The sequence below is a fragment of the Mugil cephalus genome, chromosome 11 (genome assembly GCF_022458985.1).
Source record: "Mugil cephalus isolate CIBA_MC_2020 chromosome 11, CIBA_Mcephalus_1.1, whole genome shotgun sequence".
Lineage (NCBI taxonomy): Eukaryota > Metazoa > Chordata > Actinopteri > Mugiliformes > Mugilidae > Mugil > Mugil cephalus.
The window spans coordinates 8,236,558-8,260,688 of record NC_061780.1 but is presented as its reverse complement, the minus strand read 5'-3'; the positions used below and the strand labels follow the sequence as shown (position 1 = coordinate 8,260,688).

The 24,131-nt window shown below is 44.1% G+C and overlaps 4 protein-coding genes and 1 long non-coding RNA gene across 10 annotated transcripts; 2 read left to right on the top strand and 3 right to left on the bottom strand.

Annotated features, from left to right (window-relative positions):
• Nucleotides 1-263: 263 nt before the first annotated feature.
• grwd1 (glutamate-rich WD repeat containing 1) lies at nt 264-5,465 on the bottom strand. The gene is made up of 7 exons (XM_047598099.1): nt 5,227-5,465; nt 4,993-5,110; nt 2,977-3,142; nt 2,673-2,883; nt 2,184-2,329; nt 1,302-1,493; nt 264-822 (listed from the first exon to the last, which is right to left on the bottom strand). Exons 1-7 carry the CDS (start codon nt 5,447-5,449, stop codon nt 514-516), a joined length of 1,365 nt encoding a protein of 454 aa, XP_047454055.1. The 5' UTR covers nt 5,450-5,465; the 3' UTR covers nt 264-513.
• A 28-nt stretch (nt 5,466-5,493) lies between these two features.
• On the top strand, nt 5,494-10,994 carry LOC125015971. Its single transcript, XR_007113650.1, has 3 exons — nt 5,494-5,803; nt 10,333-10,549; nt 10,729-10,994. It is a non-coding gene; the product is annotated as an uncharacterized LOC125015971 (long non-coding RNA).
• zgc:174888 (uncharacterized protein LOC558116 homolog) lies at nt 6,480-9,699 on the bottom strand. 2 transcript variants are annotated; one of them, XM_047598101.1, is made up of 5 exons: nt 9,114-9,697; nt 8,662-8,768; nt 8,238-8,309; nt 7,810-7,956; nt 6,480-7,721 (listed from the first exon to the last, which is right to left on the bottom strand). In XM_047598101.1, the coding sequence occupies exons 1-5, from the start codon at nt 9,124-9,126 to the stop codon at nt 7,290-7,292; spliced, it is 771 nt and encodes a 256-aa protein (XP_047454057.1). In that variant the 5' UTR covers nt 9,127-9,697; the 3' UTR covers nt 6,480-7,289. The 2 variants fall into 2 exon arrangements, with proteins under 2 accessions (XP_047454057.1, XP_047454058.1); XM_047598102.1 differs by lacking the exon at nt 8,662-8,768 and having other exon boundaries at nt 9,114-9,699.
• Nucleotides 10,995-11,111: 117 nt separating the features above from the next.
• On the bottom strand, nt 11,112-16,219 carry flcn (folliculin). Its single transcript, XM_047598098.1, has 12 exons — nt 15,991-16,219; nt 15,636-15,848; nt 15,387-15,533; nt 15,049-15,270; nt 14,776-14,942; nt 14,602-14,693; nt 13,658-13,821; nt 13,349-13,462; nt 12,653-12,776; nt 12,441-12,566; nt 11,766-11,868; nt 11,112-11,658 (listed from the first exon to the last, which is right to left on the bottom strand). The coding sequence occupies exons 2-12, from the start codon at nt 15,846-15,848 to the stop codon at nt 11,451-11,453; spliced, it is 1,680 nt and encodes a 559-aa protein (XP_047454054.1). The 5' UTR covers nt 15,991-16,219; the 3' UTR covers nt 11,112-11,450.
• Nucleotides 15,538-23,942, top strand: leng9 (leukocyte receptor cluster (LRC) member 9). Of its 5 annotated transcripts, none has more exons than XM_047598094.1 (8): nt 15,538-15,560; nt 16,818-16,986; nt 19,103-19,196; nt 19,515-19,651; nt 19,757-20,086; nt 20,162-20,414; nt 20,940-21,045; nt 21,138-23,942. In XM_047598094.1, exons 2-8 carry the CDS (start codon nt 16,830-16,832, stop codon nt 21,798-21,800), a joined length of 1,740 nt encoding a protein of 579 aa, XP_047454050.1. In that variant the 5' UTR covers nt 15,538-15,560; nt 16,818-16,829; the 3' UTR covers nt 21,801-23,942. The 5 variants fall into 5 exon arrangements, with proteins under 5 accessions (XP_047454050.1, XP_047454048.1, XP_047454053.1 ...); XM_047598092.1 differs by lacking the exon at nt 15,538-15,560 and adding an exon at nt 16,400-16,538; XM_047598097.1 differs by lacking the exon at nt 15,538-15,560 and adding an exon at nt 16,401-16,538 and having other exon boundaries at nt 19,760-20,086.
• Nucleotides 23,943-24,131: the final 189 nt, after the last annotated feature.

Genomic DNA, 24,131 nt, shown 5'->3' with positions numbered 1-24,131 from the left:
ACAGGTGTATTAATGGTGTCTCAGGGAACCAGAATGTAAGGAAGTCCTCTTCTATGAGGAATTTAGCCATAGCCACACGGGTGTCTGTGTTAAAATATCTGCTGCTGCAAAAAGAAAATTCATCTTTAACAATTATATATTTTATATTTTTAACCTGTCACTGATGAACATCTTGTGCGTTTCCTGCAGATAAAACTTTTCCTTCAAGCAGACAACTCCCACCACCTTTAAAGACGTTAATTCAGCAGAGCACAACACATGTATAATGTTAAATGCTTTATTTTAAGCATTCATCAGGCAAAATGTCTAAAATGACCAACACGTGTGTAACGCATACACACTGAACATCAGTGAGGAACATGGTGGTGCCTATGTCGGCAAATAAAGGTCAAAGAAGGGTTTTTACTTACATAGCAAAGTTCTGTACATTATTACAAGCTCCCTACTGCTCATTACACATGTACATCAAATGTGTAAATGCAAAATCATCCGTTTATCTCTAAAACACACACACTACACGGATATTGTCCTGAACACGTTGAATCCAGACAGCGCCGTGGAGACCATGACGCCAGGTATCTGTGGGTGCCAGTGGACCTCCTTGATCTCCGACTGACCCTGGTGCAGGAACAGCAGTTGAGGGGGTAGGTCCTTGAGCCCCTCCACCCTGGCGCCCACGTCGCAGGACTCCACGGACAGATCCCACTGGCTGACAACGTCATCCGCCCCTGAGGCGGCGAACACGCTGGAGTCCGCTGGGCTCCACTCCACGGACGTGATGGGAGCGCTGTGCTGCTTGAAGTTCGCCACCGGCCGGCCAGCCTAGAGGTAGAGGACAGCAGTGAAGTGCAATGACAGGCTACACAAAGAAAATCTGTGTTTTTCATAAGCTGCAACAAAAAAAAAATCCAGACCACTCGGGTGTGTTTTATAGAAATAAATATGTATTTTGGCAAATGTGTTTATGTTTCTGGTTCTCACTTCACTCTCAGCCACAAAGCACATTTCCCAAAATGTTCTATTATTCCCTTCAAGAGTGAACTGAAATTGGCCTACAATAAGGCTACAATAAGGTACGAACAAAGGAACAAAGGTTACTGGATAGGTGTGGCTGATGACTTTTGGATGGTGTAATATTAAATATTATATAAGCTTTGAACACTGCTTTGTATGTGATAATAATGGTGGGTTATATAATTAATATAAACACACAGTGATAATAACTCAAAGTTGTACTGTTGTCAATGGAATTATCTACCTTGTGTTCAATGATAACCTTATTATTATGTTGTTTTTTTTACCTTAAACTGTCGCAGATCCCAAACTTTCAGAAGCCCATCGTCCCCTCCCGACAGGAGGAATGGTTCGCTCCTGTTCCAGCTGATCACGTTGATGTCTGACGAGTGAGCTCCGTCGGCTGAGAGCATAGAGTTGGGTGGGGCCCGGATATCCCAGATCCGAATAGACTGATCAACCGAACACGATGCAAAAACCTGCGGCAAAATAAAGGAGAGCAGAAATTCAGATTTGGACTTTGAGATGGCAGTTTAAATATTTACAAAACATGAACCAGCTCGGTTATCTTATACACGGAAGTCTTCTGAATTTTCTGCAAACAACATGTGACGCGTATCAGTCAACAATAATTTGGTCACACAGCACATGTGCCAGGAGTCGGACATAGAGCAAAGTCTGTACATTCATGGAAGTCAAAGGTAACAATCAGTGTCAGTCTGTCGAACGCACATCCACGTACCAGTTTGGTGACAAGCTGCAGCTCTCAAACTAAGGCACATAAATAACATATTTCAGTCTGTAATTTACATAGCGACAGTGTTACCAGATGTCAACACAAATTTCAATCATTTCAGCTATTCACCTCTCTCAAAACATCTCACTTTGCCTAGGAAGCCTCAGTAAACCATTTCCTGATCAGTACATAATTAATCCCTGTGATAAATGTGTCATCTGCTTTTCATTCATCCTCCAGCTGAGGAGGAGGCTCTGAGGCCAAAGGGGAAAACGAGGACAGATAGCATGCATGTCGAATCACAACGTGCTTGTCTAATACTTTGCATGCAGATGTGTGAGGGTGGGGTGGGGGCGCGCAAACTGAGAAAGGTTCCGTTGAGCACCAAGTAGTGAGATGACCCCGCTACGTCACCGATAGGCTGCAAACGTACTGTAGCTTCTGTAGGCGACCACTGCAGATCCTCCACAGACTTGGTGTGGGAGCTGAAAGGTCGCTGGTCAATCTGCCACGACGTCCCCCCCTCCCTCGGCTCCCACACGTGTATGTTCTTTTTGCAGTCGCCACTGACGAGACGCCCTGTGAATAAAATCCGGGCACAACAAGAAAAGAAACACTTTAGTTTTGAGGTTTGTACAATGTCTTATAACAAGGCTAAGTTAAGCTAAGCTAAGTTGCTAAAATTTATATGACTTGTCTACGAAAGATTTAAAATAAGATTAAGATATGGATTTATTTTTTATTTTTAATATGGGTGACCTGGTATTGCAGTGGTAAGCTCAAAGCAAAAAGACTTTAGCTGAATATCTGCTCGTCTCTTTCTGGTAACCCTGTGCCAGACCTGCAAACTGTCCAGGAGGTGTCTGAATAGTGTGTGTGTGTGTGGGTTTATTTTGTTATCCAGGGATTTAGTTACACCTACCGGGTACTTTAGGTGACCAATCAATTGCAAAGCCTTCAGTCATGTGACCTGAGAAACTGAAGAGTGCCGTGGCTTCCTTCTGCTCTTTGATGAAAGCAGCCATCACAGCCGAACTGTGGACGGCCTCCAGCTGAGGTCGGAGGTCAAATATTTCTACCTGTCCCTTCTCTGACCACACGGCAGCTAGCGACAGGTCCCCACACTGGGTCACCTGGAAATTAGGGATTAAGACACAACATTAACCAATTTGGAAAATAAAGAATCCAAAACTGCAGTTATTTATTTGATAAAGATGTCAGCATACTCTGACTCTGTTGATTCCTCCATAGTGAGGCATCATGGCAAGTTCCATTTGTGGTTTCTTTTCTTCGTCCTCCTCCTCCTCATCGTCACTTTCTTCATCGCTGCTTTCTTCCCCCTCCTTCTCTTTCTCGGTTCCATGAAGGTTGTACATGCGCATGACCAGAAGTCTGCAAGAAAGTCAGTGCGTGCATTTAGCCATGCAGGGGTGTGTGGTGGACAGCAAAATGACTCAAAACCCGGGTGGGTGGGTTTAATAGGAAAGAAACTAAACCAAAACATGTTTCCATTAACCTTTATCTGACCATTTAAGTTTCCACTGAAGGCAAAATCTTCGGTTGATGTTTTGTGGTTGACATTAAAACAAAGTGTAAAATCCCCCAGAGGAAAAAACCCTACAACCCGTTTTTCTGTGGTTTGCGTTATTGTTAAGAACCCCAAATCATCCGCTGTTTAGTGGCATATTTTAGCTTTTCTACTGCTCGCATACACTGTTGGTAATGAAAAGCCTGTGTTAAACCGAGCTCTCATACAATAATATGGTTTACATTTACTTTATTCACTTTTTAACATGGCTGTTGAACTAAAATTAGGATATAAATGAGTAAATATGAGTGATCCTTGAGTTAACAAGGCATAAGTGCATAGTTGATCGACCATAACATTATGAGCATCTGGTCAAAATCACTAGTCGTAGTGAACAACACAGATCATCTGATTACCACAGTATCTGACAGAGGGCTATATTAAGAAGCAAGAGAATATTTTGTCCCCATGGTTAATGTGTTAGATGCAGGAAAGATGGGCATATCCCATATGGTTTGCAGTGGTCAGTACTCATCAAGTTTTCCAATCCAATAGACGAGCTACTGCAGCTTAAATTATTGGATAGGTTAATGCTGGTTCTGACAAAATTGGATCAGAACAAACATCACTTTATATTTTTGTTGCATCAGAACCAGACCACAACGGAAGAATGTGGCCTGGTCTGATAAATCATGTTTTCTTTAACATCATGCAGATGTCTGGGTGGCTGGGTGCCTCCGTGTTGCAAAAGTGTGGGAGAGCGCTCGGACTGTAACAATGTTCAGGTGGTGGCATGCGCCAAAAGTAACATCTACATAAATACCAGCAAACAGGTTTCCCAAAAGAACATTACACTGTAATGAGATCATCAGGTTGGTGGTTTTAATGCTGCGGGTGATAGGTGTGTACTGTACACACCTATAGTGTACAGCTGGGTGATTTCCCAAAGACACACACTGTGGCCCTGTCTCAGTGCAAACTTTCAAAGTGAAGCTGTAATTCCCCCCACAAGGCACATGTCAATGTAAAGCTACGGCCACTTGGTTCGCTCCAAAAGAAAACCTGTACTTTAACTTTTAAATCTGCATAGTGCAGAGCCGTAGCAGGAATTCCTATGTGTATGCAGTGCCACTTATCAATCGATTCAAAATGAATGGTGGCTTCTGTGCACTCTATGAACTCTCACTTTACACACTCACACACACACACACACACACACACACACACATTAGGAACCATGCTCTGCTCCTTGTTTGTGATTCTGTGGTAGTGATGAGTCTGGGTTGCTAATTGTTACCACGGTAAGAAGATGGGTTGACATTGTTGTACTAAAAGATATCAGACTCAATCTTATAAAACTAACCGATCAAAGAGCAATGTTAACAGGGTTGGTCTGCCTGTCTCTTTTTATATTAGTGTGTTGGACCTTTGCTGGGTGAAACTCCAGTGTCAGGGTATTATTAGTGACCTGCACTACTGACCAGTCATCTTTGTGCAATGGGCCCCAAAACATGCATAAATAAGCAAAAACTAAAATCACCTGCGTGACAGATGTGCTGAACCGTTAGTAAGGTGTTGTCATGGTTACCACCCTGGGGAAGCAATAGTATACTCTGAAAGTATATGTTGATCTAAATCTAACTCATGTCACGTACTGATATTAAAAGCCTTCACTCCGTTAGTGATGTGTGTGTGCTGTTGGGGGGGCCTGTACCTGTTCTTCAGGGCTGTATCAGCCTGTGTGCCGGCACAGATTAGCATGGACAGAGGAAACTGCTCCCTGCCATCTCCGTCTCCATCTCTCAGGATGTCAAAGCTCAGACAGGGAGCACCTGGACACAAACAACGAAACCAGCGGGATCAATATACCGCAACTATACCAACACACGCCCGTACTGACGCATGCCAGCGTGGGTAACTTGGGAAGCGCTGTTTGCCTCCAACTTGCCTGTTTGGCACTCGTGGTACATGCGGTACGCGGAGCGGTCCATCTCCAGCTCCTCTCCGGGCTGTAGGGGCTCCATCCCGGGGACGTACACTTTCGTCTCCCGCTCCCCGCCCTCTCCTTCCTCGTCCATTTCTTCTCCTTCGTCGTCGTCGCTGCCCGCCTCGTCCATCTCCTCCATTTCGTCTCTTTCCTCGGCAAACGTGTCCTCATCGGGCGCAGACATCTTGGCTGAGGCACTTCCGGTATGTTCCGCGGCCACGTGGTTTAAACACCCTGCACCGTCATCCCCTCCTACCCTCGCAATCCCCCCTCTCCCCTGTCTGTCTCCCTGCATTTACGGGAATTCAGCTGGCTTCTTTGGCGCTCGGCTCTTAGCTGCCAGGAAAGCTCAAACATGCACATGTTTGTCTCGGAAACTGACAAAAACGACATAACCTACACACGAATGATAATTTCATGGAGGTTAGGTGATTGTTCAGTGTTGATTGGAAAACAAGTTTAAGAAAAATGCAGTGTCATTTCCACATGTGGCACCAAATGCATGCACTGACTCAGGAGAGGAGGACGCCGTCTCTGAGTGAGTCATAAGTGATTTTAGGGAGCTGTGATTTGAACGTCCTAGTCCTACTGACATGGGTCAGGGGTCTCGATAGCCAACACTGATGGTAAATGAGATCTTGGCTCACAGCTGGACATCGACATTCAGCTCAGATATTTATGTATTTGGAACGACAGGTGCTTGGAAATGGGCACTGTGCATAAAAACAGACGTGCTCTGTCAGAGTTTAATTCATTTTACTCTTCCAAATACAATTTGCATTTTCCTCGTCTTTCCAAATTACATTAATTCAGTGGAAAGGCCTGAGAAGCTACAGAAGCCTGTTCCTATAGTCTGTACATATTTATTTAAAGGATTGCGAAACTCCCATCAGAGCGATTTGAGGACACCAGCACATTAGATGCGTGGGTGTGTACAAGTAGGGGCAAGTGAAAGCACCAAAAGGGCAAACTTTGTATATGTGTATTCTGGAAGTCAGAACATCTCTGAAGCCCATCCACAGCACAGTTTTGTCTATAACTTATCTTTCAGTTTTTAATCAGAGTTAGGTTGTAGAAAATCTGTGCTACACAAGAAGCTACTCTGACATGGTCGAGCTCAGATGAATATAGTCTACTCTTCTACTGGAATGTAAGATATCATCTCTTGAACTGCAGCCCAAACACAAAAAAAGGTTCTTACAGAAAAACAGCAGTGGAGTAAACACTTTTTACTGCACCAATAACACACTGTAGAGGTACAACAACAGCTATGCAGGATAACAAAAGCAAAAGTACCCATTTCATTTTACTGTTGCAGCTGGTTGGAGGTGGGGCTGAGTGTAATGACTTCATAAAATGTCTTGTCTTTCAGCTTAAAACAAATATTCATCACATCTGTAGAGAAGGCATTTACTGTCAGATAAATGTGGAGAAAAAGTACAATATTTCCATGTGAAATAGCAGTAGAAGCAGCAGTTATCTTAAATCAAATGAAGTATAAGTTTACTTGTAACTGTACATTTCCACCTAGAATGCCAAACAAATACAGACCAAAATAAATATAGCTTAGCGACGATGTGATGTGTCCGAGTTAAACCAACTACTGCATATGTAAATGTCTTTAATTTACATCTATGTACAAAAGTAAACACCCACAGACTGTAAAAACCTTTCTTTAACATTCATTGTAAACAGTGATGAAATCCACACAGACGACGGCGTATGTGCACTGGCTAGCTTGACATTTATCTCTTATTAGCATGAAGAACATAGCTAGCTGGAGCTCGTGGCTTCCTCTAGAGAAAGTGGCTATGAGATTATATCTGTGATGTCTGCCACGGAGCACTGTTGGACAGTGGACCCATTTTGGACATTAAATGCAACCTGCGCATGTCACTTCATATTAACAAAGCTTCCTGCATTAAAACACACAGACACAAATACAAGAAAACAATCATTCAGTGCCAGGGAAAGTCTTGCATTTTGTGTGCATCCTCAATCAAAGAAGAAGATCCCTTTAGTGACTATGGCAGAAACCACCAGTAAAGTCTGAACAGCAATGGGCTCCAGACAAAAGCAGAATATGTTCGGGGTAGAGGACCGCCATTGAGTACAGGCTGTGTAAAGTCTATCATCTTGTCGGGCTGTCCTTCTTCTTCTACTTCTTCTTCTTCTTTTTCTACTTCTTCTTCTTCTTCTTCTACTTCTTCTTCTTTTTCTTCTTCTTCTTCCTCCTTGTTGCTAATAGCTCGGGTGGTCAAGAGTCTGGCCCTCGATGGGCCATAGTCCTTCCTTTCAACAGAGGGGGGCAAGGTGGGCAGGGTGCAGGTTTCAATTAAAGGCATGCAGCCCACTTCAAGCCATTTACTAAAAAGTTCTGACGTTAGCTTCAGGAGTTCTTCTGGAGAGGAGGATAATGTTGGGAAGTCTGTTAGGTCTGTCTCCTCCTGGAACCTCTGCAATGAGAGGACAAAAACGAGTGATCAGTAACTCTAGTAAAGTTTGGCATTATGGGAACATGTCAAATATTAAACAATGCCCTACCTCTGTATTTCTGTTCTTTCTGATGATTGTATCCAGTGTCTGCTTTAGATCGAGGATTAAGGAGTGATTTAAGTGTTCGTCCCAGAGGTTTCTGAGGAGGACATGCCAGGAATCAAGGAGGACTACTGCAGCAGGGAACACACAACACTGCAGGAAATGCAGAACAACACCCCAGAGTTAGAGTTAGCGTGAGCATTCAAAAACAAGTGGCACCAAAAGAACCATACCAACGGTTTGATTGCTTTTCACTTTAACACTACAGAAGAAAAAAAAAAAAAAAAAAAACAAAAAAAAACAAATAGAAAATCTAATGATTACACTGTTCAAAGAAGACACACCTTTAGGGAAGTTGTAAAAATATGAAATGTACAACCTATTTATTGCTATATGACACCTCACTTCTCCTTTTTGTCAGCCAAGAAACTCACCGGATCAGTGTCACACAGCATGCTTCTGGTGAATCGATGCACTACATAGTAATCTTTGGGGAATACTGTCCGCTAATGGAGAGAAATAGAGAAGAGAAAATTACATTCATGGCAATTGTGCTGAGCCATGTAATACTCGATCCTAAGCACACGTGTGAAAATACAAAACATTTGATCCCCTTGCCTTGTTACAGTAAATGTCATGCAATGACTTTGCGAGTTATCACATGACAAGGGACAGATTACTTTTCTTTTGAAAGAACTCTTTACATCAGAACCCTCCATGCATATAGAATAACTCGAACAATGCACATTATTCTATTCTTTAAAGACCATAAAACACATTTATGAGCTCCTCTACAAAGAGGATGTTAGTCACTTTAGAACATTACATAAAAAAAATCATCAAAACTGATTCACTTACAAATCCAGTGGGATTAGAGTCAATGGTTGACTTAATATTTCTGACGCCTTCCAAGTCAAAGCCACATCCACCACATTCGACAGTTAGAAGTGATAACAGGAGTATAGCTGTTGACATGTGAGGAAGCAAGCAAGAAAGACAGCCACACATTCAAATAATTGTTGGAAACTTTCTGTGGTTTGTTCAAACTGCATACCTACAAAGAAACATTACATCATATCCTGTTAATTAAGGCTTCTGCAGAAAACGACGTGAGACGCGAGTTATTATTATGTTAAATATAACTGAATTGAGATGCAGGAAATGCTACTGTTACATTACGGTGCAAGTGAAGAAATCAGATTGAATTCACCAATTAAACCTTGCACAACCAGTTCTACTATTTCATTATTTGCCCGCGGACTCTAGATAGAAACTTAAAGAAAAGACTGAATGTATTTCTTGCTCCTCACCTGACAGTGACATCCTTTTATCTTTCTAAGAATGGACATGTCTCCATTTCTCTCGTTGATAGCAATCACTCTGCAGACATTTCTGTGTCAGTCTGTGAAGGGCAAAGTTTCCTCTGTGGTTTCTTGACAGAGTACGCTGCTGTTTTCTTCTCCTTTTCTGCTTGATAGTTAGTCGTCTTGCTGACATCCCTTATACAATCCTTCCATGCGGGTTCCTTTGGTACTTTCCAAAAAATGCCTCATTTGTCATCTTGCGCTTCCATGCTCTCTCACTTTGGATTTTCCCACTTAAGCCTGAGTGGCTGCAGTGCTTTTCCTTTCAAAGCTTTTGTCAGTTTTCTTCTTCTTTTTTTTTTTTACAATGTGTTCTCCCTTTCCCTTTCCCTTTTCTTTCCCCTCGCCGCTGACCTGGAATTTTCCCTGAACAGCTTAATTTGAACCACTCCTCTGTCCTTTGAAAGTGGTTAATGGATAAAGTGGCGGAGACACTGGTCTCCTCCTCCTCCTGCGTGCGCTCTGGTCACTCTGTGTGTATCCCCAGCTCAGACAGAGGCTCCGCTCAAAGTGAAAGTGCTTGGATTGCCTGTCTGCTCCCTTTAAGTCACAGCCCCTCCCACGCCACACGTTTTACCTCACTATTGACTGACCCGGCTCCCTCCCCCCTCTGTTCCCTACATTCCCTGACACCCACCCCCTTACCCCCACCCTCCACCCCTTCCAAACCAGGGCCGAGGAGGCTTAGTCATGCAATCGGAGCGTATGTTTTTCATTTGGACTCTCCCCCACACCTCTGCGCCTGTGGATCCCTTGGTCTTTATCCCTTCACATTCAGTACGCAGTGTCATCCTGTTTAATCATCACATGATCGGTGTTTTCTTCGTCCAAAATAAATCCAGAGTCACATTCTTTGTAAAATTGACTAAAAAAAAAACAGTTGCAACACTACATTGCCGGAACTTGCAAGTCATTCCATGTATGACAGCTTTCTTAAGTCATTACTGTTGAAGAGGGGCCCCCAGATGTGGGGTGGGGTGTAGTGACTGCGATGTCTGATACTGTGCACGACTGTCATCATCCTGTCTGCAGAGTGTTACCCTCAGGTTACGTGAAGCGCCATGCTGCTTTGGGTTTTTTTTTAGTTAATTACTAATGAAAGGAAGGAAGTGTGATGTTGTGTTGAAGACGAGTCGTTCTTCTGCCTTTCGTTTTCTGAGCTTAGGTCAGAGGACGAGGGGCAGCTTCCACGAGTGCATCTCTGCTGAGGTGAAGAGGAAACAAGAGAGCAGCAGCAGCGGCCTCGCCACAAACCCTGACGCTCCCCGATGCATCATCAACCCGAAACCTCTTCACCTATACGAAGCGCTTTAATGACCGGTATAAATATCCAGTCACTGTGCCGCCTTCCTGTTTCGTGGGCCACATGCATGCTGAGAGAGGTAAATGTGTGACTAACTTGTGAAACCACTACAAATTGTGTTTGTGCATCTATTAGTGGAGCTTGCCAAATGAAATCCAGATTTGAGTTTTTGAGAAAAATATTACCCAACACAACAATTTGCTGTTCTTTCCTAATGTGGACTAAAATATATATTTTTTTTGTTGTTGTTTTTTCCAGTCATCGCATACTTTTGGAGGAATCCAGCAATTTATGAAGCGTGTTGCAGGGTTTTATTAACTAAAGTCTGCAAACTTCAGCAAAAGAAGCAGGCTCAAATAAAAAAAAGGCACAGTGGATCAGTGTGGCTCATTAAGGAGCCAAAATCCTGCTGATGTGGTCAGCCGCACTGGAGCGAGGCCTTGTTATGCAACTATTTTCTACATTTCAGGCCACAGGAAAACTTGTACTGGTTGGTTGAAAACCACTCAAACAAGTGAGTAGCTGGTGGAGGAAAAAGCAAACGATCCCCTCCTCCTCCGCTTCACTCTCTCTTTAATCTCCCTGTTTGCCACAAGATGGAGCCAAGTGTAGAATAAAAATGAAAAAAAAGGGCGTCAGACTGAAAGTTTATGTTAATTTAATTTTACAACATCAAAAGTAAACAAAGTGCAAAGCCTTTTTTTTAATTAATAATAAGTTAAACTTTACGTATCAAGAATTCCCTTTGACAAACATGGTTTAACTAAACGTAATCAGTGTTAAACTGTGCAGAATATAATATATCAATAATGGATGCACAAAATCATCCCTGTCATCCCTTCACAGAGGTCTTTCTTTGATTCAGCTCAACAGTGTTGATGAAAAGATTCTTGCTTTTACTTTCCGTTCTTTAGCAACCCCCCGTCCCTCCCCTCCTTTCAGCTCCCTTTTATGTACCCCTCTATCTCCTCCTTTCTTTGTCATTGGCTGGGGCTCCTCTCCCCTCCTCGCACGGCTGTCATTAAATGACTCTTGTATGTTTTACTGAGTCCGGTCATCCAGTACTTGAGCAGCCTGACGTTGTCCTCCTCCCCCGGGCCCGTGGCACCAAGGAGGGCCAGAACCTTCTGGGTGTCCTCCCTCCCTCGGCCGTCCACTTTGGAGAACTTGAACAGCACTTTCACTTTACTGAAAGAGTGAGAATAAACTATAAACTTCACAAATTGTGAAATCTTACACAAATCGGAGCCGTCTTATCTTAAAAAAACAAACAAAAAACAAGTAATTTTGCTCACTTCATCCACTCCTCCTTCAAACAGAGCAGGCAGTGAGACACGACGTCCACAGACAGGTTCTCATTAGACAGGGCAACCTCGAGCTTGTTCAGTAACGTTGGTCCTGTAAAAACATTCAGTCAGTCAATAGCGCGTGACGGTTTAGTGTCTGTTCTTTTAAAATAAATAAACGGAAACGGCAGCCTCAACATGTTTTCTGTAAATTTAACAGAGGAATGTCTCTGGTCCCGCTTTTTGTTAATGCTTCATTTGTTATCTGACGAACAGGTTTGACTAAATGTTTGTAGAAAGCATGCAGATTTGTCTCTGATGCGGATCTAGATCCCACTTTAGACTCATTCTTCTCTTAACCCTTGCAAACACCTTGGTAATAAAATACCTGCTTATTTGCACAGTAGCTGCAGTTTCATTTCACTGCTGCCGTTCCTGTAAACCACACATTTGACCAATAAAAACCTTGAGGCGGGATCCTGGAATAATTGAATGGATTCTACACCATTGTGGATTATAAGAATGAAGTTAGGGTGGGAGATCTAGATCTTATTTTTTGCGATGCATCTTCAGATTCACAGTCACAGCGGCAATGTTACAGCTCCCTCCTGTTTACTTTGAATTGTGCATGTTGCGAATCTAATCTAACATAGACACAAAAGCTCATAGTGGCCGATCGCTCACCTCGATCTGTAGGCTGTGTGTTGGCACTGCTGATGGCGAACTGATGCCGTGAGCAGATATCATCTTCGCCTGTAGCTGAGATCTGATAGCTCTTCTCTGAGCTGACATCCACCAGCACGGAAAACTCTACGGGACAAACAATAGGACTGTGAAATTGTCCCGATGTGACCTGCGCGCACAAGCCGACAACTGGCGCGAAGAAAGTCCCGTACCTGAGGAGCTGACGTGGGCCGGAATAGGAACGTCTGGGCTGAGGCCCAGGAAGTTGCATTTGTAGGCCTCCTCGTACTGAGCGCTGTACGGCACAGAGCGCACGCAGCCTACTGGGAGCAGAGACTGAGAGGGAGACGAGGGAAAATGATTTGAAACATGCTTAGTTGATGTAGAGCCCTTGCTAGCGTTATTAGTAACACCTGAGCCTCGCAGACAGTGACGCAAATCCAGCAGAAAACATCAGAAAAACGACCTAAAGATCGTCACGAAACACAAATATCTTCCAAATGCCAAACTGAACATGTATGAAGCAAACACTCTTGCATGCTCCGTCTTGTTTGGCTGTGTTGCACGGAAACATCACAAAAACACGTACGGGCATTTCAAAAAGTTAAGGCGTGTATCAATAACTTCAACGACCTTCTGTCTGTAGGCTGGATGTTTGACAAAAAGAAAAAAGGTGGAACAAAATGAGTTCACGTTATATGAAAACGGTTATCTTCAAGTCTGAAACGTTTATCAATGGATCCCTTTAATAACTAATAAGTACGTTGCACTAAACTGCACTTAACTAATAACAGATTATTACAGCATGACTCAGCCAACGAGGGCGCTCCCAGGTGCGATTACTCACATCATAATAAAACTACCTCCCTAAACAAGGCAGAAAGGGAAGCCCCAGCACAGTAGAGTACCTTGAGCACAGTAAAAGCTGACTGGATGAGCCCGGGGTCTGCGCCTCTCCATATGACCTGGTTTCCCATGAGCACGTGCCACGCTAGCTGCCGAAACTCTGCAGCCCCGAGGACCTGCAGAATGAACCACACTGTGTAACAAGCAGCAGCTCGAGATGAAGTTTACCAGATTTTTAACTCATATCTAGCAGATTAGCACCAGCAAATGACTTTTATCATTCTAAAAAAATCCAGTTTTTTTTTTCTTTTACCTTTCTCAGTTATATATCAACTCGTGGTTATTGGATTATGCACAACAAAGGTACACACCTGTCTCAAGTGCCTCAGTGACCTAAATTTTGGGCCAGGTGATTCGTCTAATTTTGCATCTTCGCACAGGAAGCCGTGGCACAGCTCGCTCTGCGATTGGTGCCGCTGTGACAATGGACCGTCTCCCTCCGCTCCCTCCCAGCAGCTCATTTCCTCCTCTTGCTCTTTAAGAGGCACAGAGTGACATACACACACAAATGTTTTCTTCGTGTGGGGAGTTTCCACAGGAAATTATTACAAAGTGCAATCCTGACATCACCCTGCATGAATAGACTCTTACGTGATGGGCACAAGATGTTACACACATTTACAAAACAAAATCAAAAAATCTAAAATTGAGTGAACTCACCTCTCATCTACCACTTCAACACCCACCATTAATAGATAGTTTGTTACATGAGGTGGCACATGATTTTTCAGCCTCCCGGGCACATCACATCACCTGATACGGTTTTATAATTTAACATCTTATGATTGATGATTCATTATTTTCTTGTATTTTGCTGATACTTATATCACGTGTAGTACAGCTTGCGCTTTAAATGTATTTCACTTAAACGTTTTATAAAAGGGGAGTGTGGTATTAAAATTCCACAAAGGCATGGCTGGAAATCTTTTAATCACTTTCTAAATCTTGACTAAAGTGCAAACTCTTTCTGGAACAGGGGAGTATTTGAGAGCGGCGGTCGACTGAATCATCGTGTTTTTCCGGAGCGTCTCTGTGCCGACTGACCCGGTGAATCAGACCCAGGAGACTTCTCAGGCTGATGATAAAGCCACGGCACATTGTGCAAACTTATACCACCCTCCTTCCCCGCAAATGTGCGATTTCATCGTTGTTTTGTTTTTCAGCTTTAACTTTGTCACACTGTTTCCCCGGCGTCAGACTGGCAAGCACAGATATCCGCGCTAACGTCCCATCCCGCCGAGGACAGTGTGTCTACCTGTCTGTCTCTCGATGAGCACCAGTGTGTCCTCGGTGGGGGCCCCTTCGAGGAGCTTCTCTGTCAGGCGACTGCCGCAAGCCTTCAGCAGCCTGGAAACGAGGCGAAGGCGCACGTAAGCACGGTCGGGTGTTGACGACGTGTCGTTGTCGGACTGAGAGTTTATTGACTCACCAGCTAAAGGAGGAGTGCAGGCTGGCCCAGAGACTTGGATGCTGGGTGAGAGAAGTCAGTGATCGGGCTGCGTTGCCACTCCTTTGATGTGGGAAAACTGCAGGTGAAAACACGCTGTTCATCCTCATAGCTCGCTGGGGGCAAACTCCTTGTTCGTTGTCAAACACCTGAAATGAGAGACTGAGACATTAGGGACCCTTCTAGGTACAAATCCGCAGCGTCTTTATTCATTTGAGTACATAAAGTCATGCATAGTCCACGCGCACATCCTACCTTTAGAGCTGTGCTCTGCAAGCTCTGTATAGTAAGTTTCATGTGACGTAACAGGAAAGGCCAAGAGTTGATGAGGTAGATCCTGTCCATGGCCACCATAACGATACTGTACCAGCGCTGGAAGCCCCTGGCCAGGCTGTCCTTGATAAAGAACGTGTGTGAAAACACGAATCCGTGTTGCTCGTCTCCAAAGAAAATGGGCCCTTCACGCCCAGGACACACCTGAGAACAAGCACGGAACCGGAGAAAAGAGGTTAAAACAGCGCTGGTGCTTTAAATTTAGTGCATGAGACATGTGACTCACACACACATATGCTCAGACATACTTCACTGTTTACCTCACAGCTGAGACTGCGCACACAAGCCTGGCGGACCACACTGAAAAGCTGGGGTTGTCTGGGGTGCTGGTGGCTCAGGAAGCGGATGCCCGTTTCGTCGTCGATGCTCACAAAGCCCGGGTGAGATGCGGGCAGAGATCGGCATCCCTGTGAGGCACAGAAAAAGGGAGGATAGTGAGGAGAACGTGATGAGAGGAATACGAACCCCTCAACAATTACAAGTGTTCTGTTCTGCAGCCCTGCACTCACCTCACACATTTCCCCTCTCTGCGTGGCCGAGCTGTTGGCCCTCATGGTCAGGCCTTCGCCTTCCCTGTCACCATCCCGGTCCCTGTCACCAGGCACCGGGGCACCGGCCTGGGATGAAGGTGTCGGGGATGGAGGGTGTAGTGCCTCTGTGCAGAACAGTGTCCGAGGGCCATGAAGCTCACAGAAGTGACAGAGAGCCACCAGAGCATTCATCTGGGGGAGAGAGGACATGTTTTTGGATCCTTACAGTGCTGAATATGTGTTAGTTAGATGTAAATCAAAGGGTTACTTTGGTTATGGACAGCCACAGACATTACTAAGCTATTACAGCTAGAAATATCAGATCAGACCTTACCTTCAAAGCAGAGCCAAGTTCAACAAATGACTGCTGCTCAGTGCTACTTCACAAAAGGACATTCATTGGTCGTAGACTTAAAAAAAAAAAGCTGTTACACAAAAAGCAACACAGACAAAGCAAAGACAAAAAACAAATCTTGACTCGTCCCTTTTCAAAGTCCCATGGTTATTAGTTGTTAAATGGAGATTTACACACTTTCTTGTGTCCTTCTGAGCCTCAGCTGCTAACAGGCAACAACAAACCGGTCACATGACGCAGCAGAGTCACGCGCTCTAGCCCAAATGACGCATGGCTGAAGATCGCTCTCATTTCTCTACGTTTTAACCGGTGCTTCGAAAATGTTGCCGCTATTTTTTTAACTTATACAAAAGCACACACATAAAGTATCTTCATGATGGCGCTTCTCGCTAAAAGCGGGCTTTATTTACCACACGAAATGTTTTTTTGAGATGAAATCCGAAGCAAAACTACTTTACCCATAATCCCCTCTGGTATGACGAGCTAGGGTCAAAGGGCGATTAAAGTCACAGGCGTTTTCTCTGTCGGTTAGTGAGGATATTTTTTTATAATGTTTGAAAATCCGTGTTTATGTTTGAAATGCACAGTCTTCTTTTCACAACGTGTTGAACTGTTGAATTACGAACCGTTTATTATACTGTACAAGGCTAACTCGCTACTTCCGGGTTGGTATTGAGAAGTTATAGATTTGGTTTGAGCTGTTTTGAGGATTTTTTTTGTGGTCGTTGCTATTGTTTTGACAGGTCAGAGTAAGTGAAACACCACAACAGCACAACAGTGAAGTAACACTGCTTTCTAAACCGCAGATCTGAGCGATCATGGCGTCGGAGGGACGAGGTGTGTCCATAGAGGACCAGGCAGATGATGGGACCCACCAGACGCCCACCACCCTGACTGACACACCGGGTCCCGGTACGGAGGCGGGGGCGTCAGCTGACCCTAATAGTGGTGAAGACATACTGAAAGCCACAGCAGGTAAATCACTCTCTCTGTGTTACATATACTGAAATTGTTGTATTGCACTTACATGGGTTTTGGAGAGTTTTAAAGTTATATTGTGGTTCATATTCAATATAATGAATCAGAACAGCACATGTCTCAAATATATCTGACATCACATTATTTTCCAGGTAAAAGTGATGGGAACTTTGTCTCTTTTCTGAGAGTCGGCTCTTTTGCCTTGGCTCCCAAAGTAGAGCTGGTTCTTTTGGCTCTTTATTCAGTAACATTTAAAGACTAATATTTTAGCCCAAAGGAGTGATTGCATACTGTTTATGTGTTGATAAGCCCTTTTGCATTTTTGTTTCGGTCACAGTTGTTGAAAGTGAAGCAGGAAGTGGAAATAAAAATAAACCAGACTAGTGTTTGGGTGGCATCGTTACAGAGAGAACCAGACTGATAAACACACAAGGAGAAATGTCTCACTCAGTGCCTACGTAGGTTACAGCGTCTAGTTCTCGCAGTAAAGAGCGTTTCGGGTCCTCGTATGGTGTGGGCCGCCGTGGGGGCAGTGTACAGTGGAGAGCTGACTCTCACTTGATGGGAATCGACCCTTCTGATTCACTGGCTGTTTTGTGCATGACCCACCACTACCAGATAACACATAAAATTTTCAATGTGGTGTTTTTCTGTGTTACTGTGAGCTATTTGATTTGTGGCAACTATCTGTGTAAGTGACGCTAAAGCAGCATGAGTGAGTCAAGCGACCGCTATCTTGCCAGTATATTTAATTCTGTCAGTGTGTGATGCTGGAAATGTTATTGGCCAAATATCATTGGCCTCTTGCTCAGCCTCTGACTTCCCACAGGAGGAAGGATTTACTGTATGCTTCTACTCTACTCCTATTTTCTTTCACTTTATGACGCAAAGCAAAACAAACTTGAACCATGAATACACCCACAGTTAGTTACTGTACCCAACTAACTTCCAGGCAAATGCCCTGAGGTCTAATGCCTGGAAGTAGTCGGAAGGCTCCTCACAGTCTGGTGCTGACCAGGTCAACCTGTGCCACCCAGCGCCAACTAGCTAGAAAATAACAATTGATGCGTTGCGTTGTGAGTCGCACTCAGTTTTCCTATCTTGAAATAGCGTCGCAGGACGTGTGGTGTGTGTTTCAGTACACAGGCAGCCACCTCCCAACTACTTGGCTGACATTTGAGGCCTCTGGGTTGAGTCATTCCCACCTGTTACATGATTTAATATACTTTGGAAGTGTATTGGATGGGATATAATATCCCCACATATTAATTCCCGATTTGAATTGTTAATTGTAATACTAGCCAGGCAGAGATAAAATATAACAGGGAATTTGGTGAAAGGGTGAAAGGGCCGCTAATCAGTAATCCTGTTTCTATCTTGGATCTGGCGCACAGAAACATATGTCACAGAAACTTGGCTAAGCAACCACCTCTTGACAACACACACTTCATGTACACTGATTAGCCGTATGTTTATTACCAACTGGTCAGAATGACTGGTCCAGCTAATAACACTGAATGTCTGGTTATCATGGCACCTGTCAGTGGGTGAGATATATTGGGTAGCAAGTGAACATTTTGTCCTACCAAGCAGAAGCAGGAAAAATGGGTGGAAGTCGAAAGATTTGAGCAACTTGGGGCCAAATAGTGATGGGTTGTGCCGTCAAACTGGATAAACACTGCAGCTCTTTTTGAGTGTTGTCTCCTGTCTCCAGTGATCAGTACACATTCATTGAAGAGCGGTAAATTGGCTCACTGATGCACATTTGGAGCGGAGGCGGACCCATGTGGTCTGAGACATTGTCAAAGCTCAGTATATCACTGTTTGTTTAGTGTGGGACTGTAGCTGTAAAGCAGGTGTTCTTTGTAACTTCTGTACTTTGTACCTGGAGGTTCCTGCTTCTCTTATCAAAGTAGGATTGTTATTCACCTGCTCCTGGAAGTCGAGTGACATTGTAAACTGCTGTAAATCAGTGCACACATGTTTACAACTCTAGTCAGACTTGTTTTTTCTTCTTTACATCATTTCAGTTCGTTACAGGCAGTTTCATAAGAATGCTCCTCTTATTTTAGCTTGTGATCGGTCTTTCTCTCTGTTTCTCTGTGTTTCACAGAATCTACAGGAGGGGACGAGGATGGACTCAAACTGTGCCAGTTTTTCCTCAGGGGAAAGTGTCGTTTTGGCCCCAGATGTCGTTTATCACACAGGTTCGCTCACAATATGTTTTGTGGCAAAGTCACCAGCAACATAACTTTAAAGAATTTGGAAGTCATTGTAGTACAGGCGCTTATTTAGCTGTTTTTCCAGTGGTGATATTGAACTATTTTTTAAAGTAGTCATGGTTATATTTTGGGCACACAGAGGTTGATTCTTGATTCCTAGCACTGACCAATATGATTCATAGTCCAGATGACCCTGTTTGGCCACTCAGTCAAAAGGAACTGGAAATTTTTTTTCCTCTTTGCCATGTTTCATATGAATATTTTCACTTTTCTTTCCACTGTCTCATTGCTGTCATTTCTCAGTGAGCCATCAGTGGATGAATCAGGGGCTTTGTCTGCTGACATGGATGACAAAGACGATGGAGAAAATACAGATACACACAAGAAGAAAAAAAGCAGCGCCAACAAAGTGACAAAACCAAAATGCGACGAAGGAGGAGGTCATTGCATATTTATTAATTTTTCTGTGTCATCTGATAACAACGTATTTTAAGCCCTGATTCACCTTTTCCCCTCGCTGAAATGTTTTAACCTTTTGCCTCCAGCAGAGGCGAACAAAAAGCCTCGCATGCGAACGGCAGATGACGTGATCTCCCGGATCTTGTGGGACTCGTCGGTGGATGCGTCAGACTTCGTGGTGGGCTACGTGGATCGCTTCCTTGGTGTGCTGGAGCGCCCCTTCTGTGATTTCAACTGGGACACCAACCCCTGTGACTGCGATTACACCACTGAGCTGGCCCTGCCCAGACACAGGATCCAGTACTTCACCTACAGAGGGCACCGCATCTGGGACCGCCACAGCAGGACCGACAGGGTTTTTGGCTCCACCGGCCAATCTCTGGCTCCCCCCTTTGGAAAGGAGGAGGAAGTAAAGGGTAGGACAGGGTCCTTCGTTTGCAACCTCATCTGACGTGCACTCGGCCTTTTCTGAATATGACAATTTGTTTTAGCAGAACTAAACGCAAGTGACCCGGAGCAGCAACGCGACCGCCTCGAAACAACAGAAGTGCAGCCACCTGCTGTCAGTGGGCAGGATGAGAGCGAAACAAAGGAGTGTACTCATACCGAGAACACACATCTGGAGGAAGAGAAGCAGGATGAGAAGAATAATCACACCCCGGACTCCACACATCCAGCTCCAGAGCGTGGAGGAAGCACTTCTCAGGGACAACAGGAGTCATGTGTTGCGGAGGAGGCTGCGAGGTGTTTGTGATAATCTTTTAAATTTAACGGAGAACATTTCCTGTACAGGACAATGGGCTGTATTGTACATGTTGTATGGCCTCTTTTTGGCGAAAGAGATGCAGCAATTAGAGCACCTTCAGTAATGTGTGATTTGAATCAGAATAGATCGCTCTAAATGCCATCTTAATATTTAGACAAAGGTTCACCTCCACCCACATCCAAGTCTGGAGGAGGAGGAGGAGAAGGGAGACAGAAATAAATGCACTCTTCTTGCTACTACAACGGTCAATTGTGGTTTAATGTGAGGGGCTGAGTTACCTAGTCACCTCAAATCATAAAGATGTGACACAATTCACAAACATTAATCACACAGCAAGAAATGAATAACCAAATGACCCAACATCGAGGCTTAGAAGAAGAAAGACATACGCTTCTTGGGTCACATATATCATTTTACGTTCATGTAATTTATTGTTAGTTTCTATGCGTGACTTGGAAATCAATCCTGGCTTTAATCGTTTTCCTCACCTGTTTTGATGTTAGGCTTCAGTCTTCTGCCGACCAAAGCTCCTCTTCCCTAAAAGAGAAGGGTGAGGAGGAGACTTCGGAAGAATGGGAAGAAACCTGGGAGGGCCACGAAGATTCTGTGGTGGGTGCATCGCATCAGACCGTGACACACATTCTTGTTACAACCTTTCATGCTCTGCACAGATGTACTTATGTTCCTCTCGTACTACACAGAGTTTTCACGGAGTGGCACAAATCGTCCACAGTCCACCTGCACTTCCGAAGAAGGGAGAAGGGAAGTGCGGTGGTCGCCCTCCCAAAAGACAACCCACGCACTTCATCACCTTCAGGGCCAACACTCGTGCCGTCCTCTCCTCTTTCCAGCAGCTTCAGAAGGAGATCATCGCCCTTCTGCCCTCCTCCGCTCCTCACTGGCAGCCCGCCTCCAGCCTCCACGTCACCCTGTGCCTCCTGGTGCTGCCCACCGAAGCTGAGGTGGCCGCCGCTGCGGACGTCCTCCGAAAATTCGCCCATTTGGATCGCAACCCTCCGGTGGCCGTGACCTTTCCCGTGAGGCTGAAACATTTCAACGGGAGGGTGCTGTTCCTGAGTCCCCAGCCTCAGCTCTCCCTCCAGCAGCTCAACGGCGGCCTGCAGGAGGCCTACAGGAAGGAGGGCTGGCTCCACAAGCACTCCTACAACCCGCGCTACCACCTCACTCTGGCCAAGATGAAGGACGCCGAAGGAGAGAGAGTTTTCGAAAGGGTCTCGGACCTGAAGGTGGGGAAGGGTTTAAATTTTGGCCGCCTGCCAGTGAACACCTTACACCTTTGTGCCATGGGTTTTTCAGAGAGAGATGGTTTTTATGAGACCGTGTGCACAGTGACACTTCGATGAAAATCATTTTAGCAGCATGTTTTCTGTGTTCTTAGAGAAGTGCAATGGTACCCTCAACTAGCGAAGTAGACGCCTGTGTTTTAACTTTTTAAATGTTTGTTCTGATGAAATGCACTTTTGAATAAGCACTTTTTTTATGTGCGAAATTCAGTTCCACTGAAATTATAATGCGATTGTACTGATTAGTGTTTTTCGTAATCAATGCATTTTAATCTGCGTCATATCTCATGTTGATGACAGACAATGAAGCCAAATACTATAGATGCAGAAATATCTGAAAGTGCAGCTCTACAACATTAACTTGATTGTTTTTCACGTTATAATTTAGAGCTTCTTATTTTCTGGCTCTAGCTTATAGAGACTCATTTTAAACGGAGACGTTTTAAAATCAGACCAGCTATAGAAGCTGTAATCCTCAGGGCAGTGACGCAGGTTCGTTTCCAGCCTCCACACTAGTCATCCCCTTTCTCTCACTCAGTTACTTTGTGTGTATCTGTCCACTAACAAATATCAAATGTAAGCATAAAAAGTAAAAAAAAAAAAACATTATTAGTCACTACAGAATGTTACTTTCTTGTTCTTATGGGAGAGACAACTTCATGATTGTATGTGTTTTAGCAATTTTATAATGATAATTTTATAATGTAAATAATTATTTCTGTTGCACTTTTCGAATCAACATCACAAAGTCGTTAGCAAGATAAAATAAATTGCAGGCCCTTAAAACAAGCGTAATAAAAACAGTAAAACATGCACAATTTAAAACTCCAAGAAAAGGCTCTACAATAAATGTATGTTTCAAGAAGAGATTTAAAAATCACAGAGTCAGCTGACCTGATTTCTTCAGGCACGGCCATGGAGCCACGGGACCGTTCACAGGACAAACTGTGAACATGCCCGGTTCCTTTTAGTTTTCAACTGGACCCCTGGACAGTAGAGCTCTGCCTGAGGATGTCACGGTGGCATGTGTGGTGCCAAAGGGTCAAAGGTTATGTAGCCAGGGGCAGGGCCATGAAGAGCTTTTTCTTAAAATCAACTCTAAAACATACCGGGAGCTAATGGAGTCCTGTTAAAACCAGAGTGATACCATCCCTTTTGCTGGTTCTTCTTAAAAGCTGGCAGCTGACTTTTGTGCCGTCTGAAGTTGTGTGATTGAGACGGGTAGAATCCAGACGTGATGAAATACGCGTAGCCGCATGTAAAACAGTCTCTGTGTCTTTAAAAGACAAATGTTGCCGGATGTTTCTAAAGGAGGTGAAAACAGGATCGGACCAGCTTAGTAATGTGTGTGTGTGTGTGTGTAGAACCAGACACCCAGATTTCTTACATCAGGACTGAGTGTGTTGTCAAGGGAACCAGTCAGGGGTAAATCTTGTTTTGTCAACTGCTGTGATCCAGTCACAAGTATTTCAGTCTGGTCCAAGTGCAGCTGTACGAAGCTGTAACTCTTCCAGTTTTTAATGTCACAAAGGCAGCTTTTTAAAGTCCTCAGATCGACCCGTTCGTTAACACCTGAGGGTCATCAGGCGTCCAGTCCTGGTTTTTATCAGTGGGTTCACACATGCAGTTTTAAAGTGGCCAGGGACACAGCCAGCAGACAGACAATCTGTTAAAAATGAACACTAAAGAGGGGCCAACACATTTTATGACTTTATTTATAGAAAACATCTGAGGTAGAAAGTAAATCAGCTGCTAATCAAAGCTATTAGTTTCTGCAGCAGCAGCTTAGTTACAGTAAAAAACACTAAGAACTGACAACTCAGATTCTCAGACTGTTGTGTCATGATTTTTGTTTACAGTTATTGTAAAGAACGATGTAATCTGTCATTTTACTTCATCTTACGCAAAATATAATCAAATGTTAGGTTTAATGAGACGAACTGGGTGAACGGGAACCAACTTGTCATCGTCCTTAACTTTTCCTGATGCACTATTGGAGACAGGACGTTATGCTTAGGCTGTAAAGTCTTATGTAGGATGCATGCGCTCTTAATTGTTGTTTCTTTTTTAAGCGAGAAGTTTTCTGCAGCTCAGCATCTCGTGATTAATCCATTTTATATGAATATTGTATGGACTGTTTGTATTCCTTACGATGAGTTATAACCACAAGATTGTTGTGGACATTAAATATTGAAGCGGCTACTCCTGTGTGTGGTGATGTTTTATCGGTGCAGTGATGGATGCTGTGGATGCTGTGGATGCTGTGGATCCTGTGGATGCTGCGCTCCGACGTGCAGACACATGGAGATGCTCTCTGAGCTGAACTCTTGCATACATAATATAATTTTCTGTCTTTCCCCCCCTCCTCTTCCTCCCAGATACACAATCACA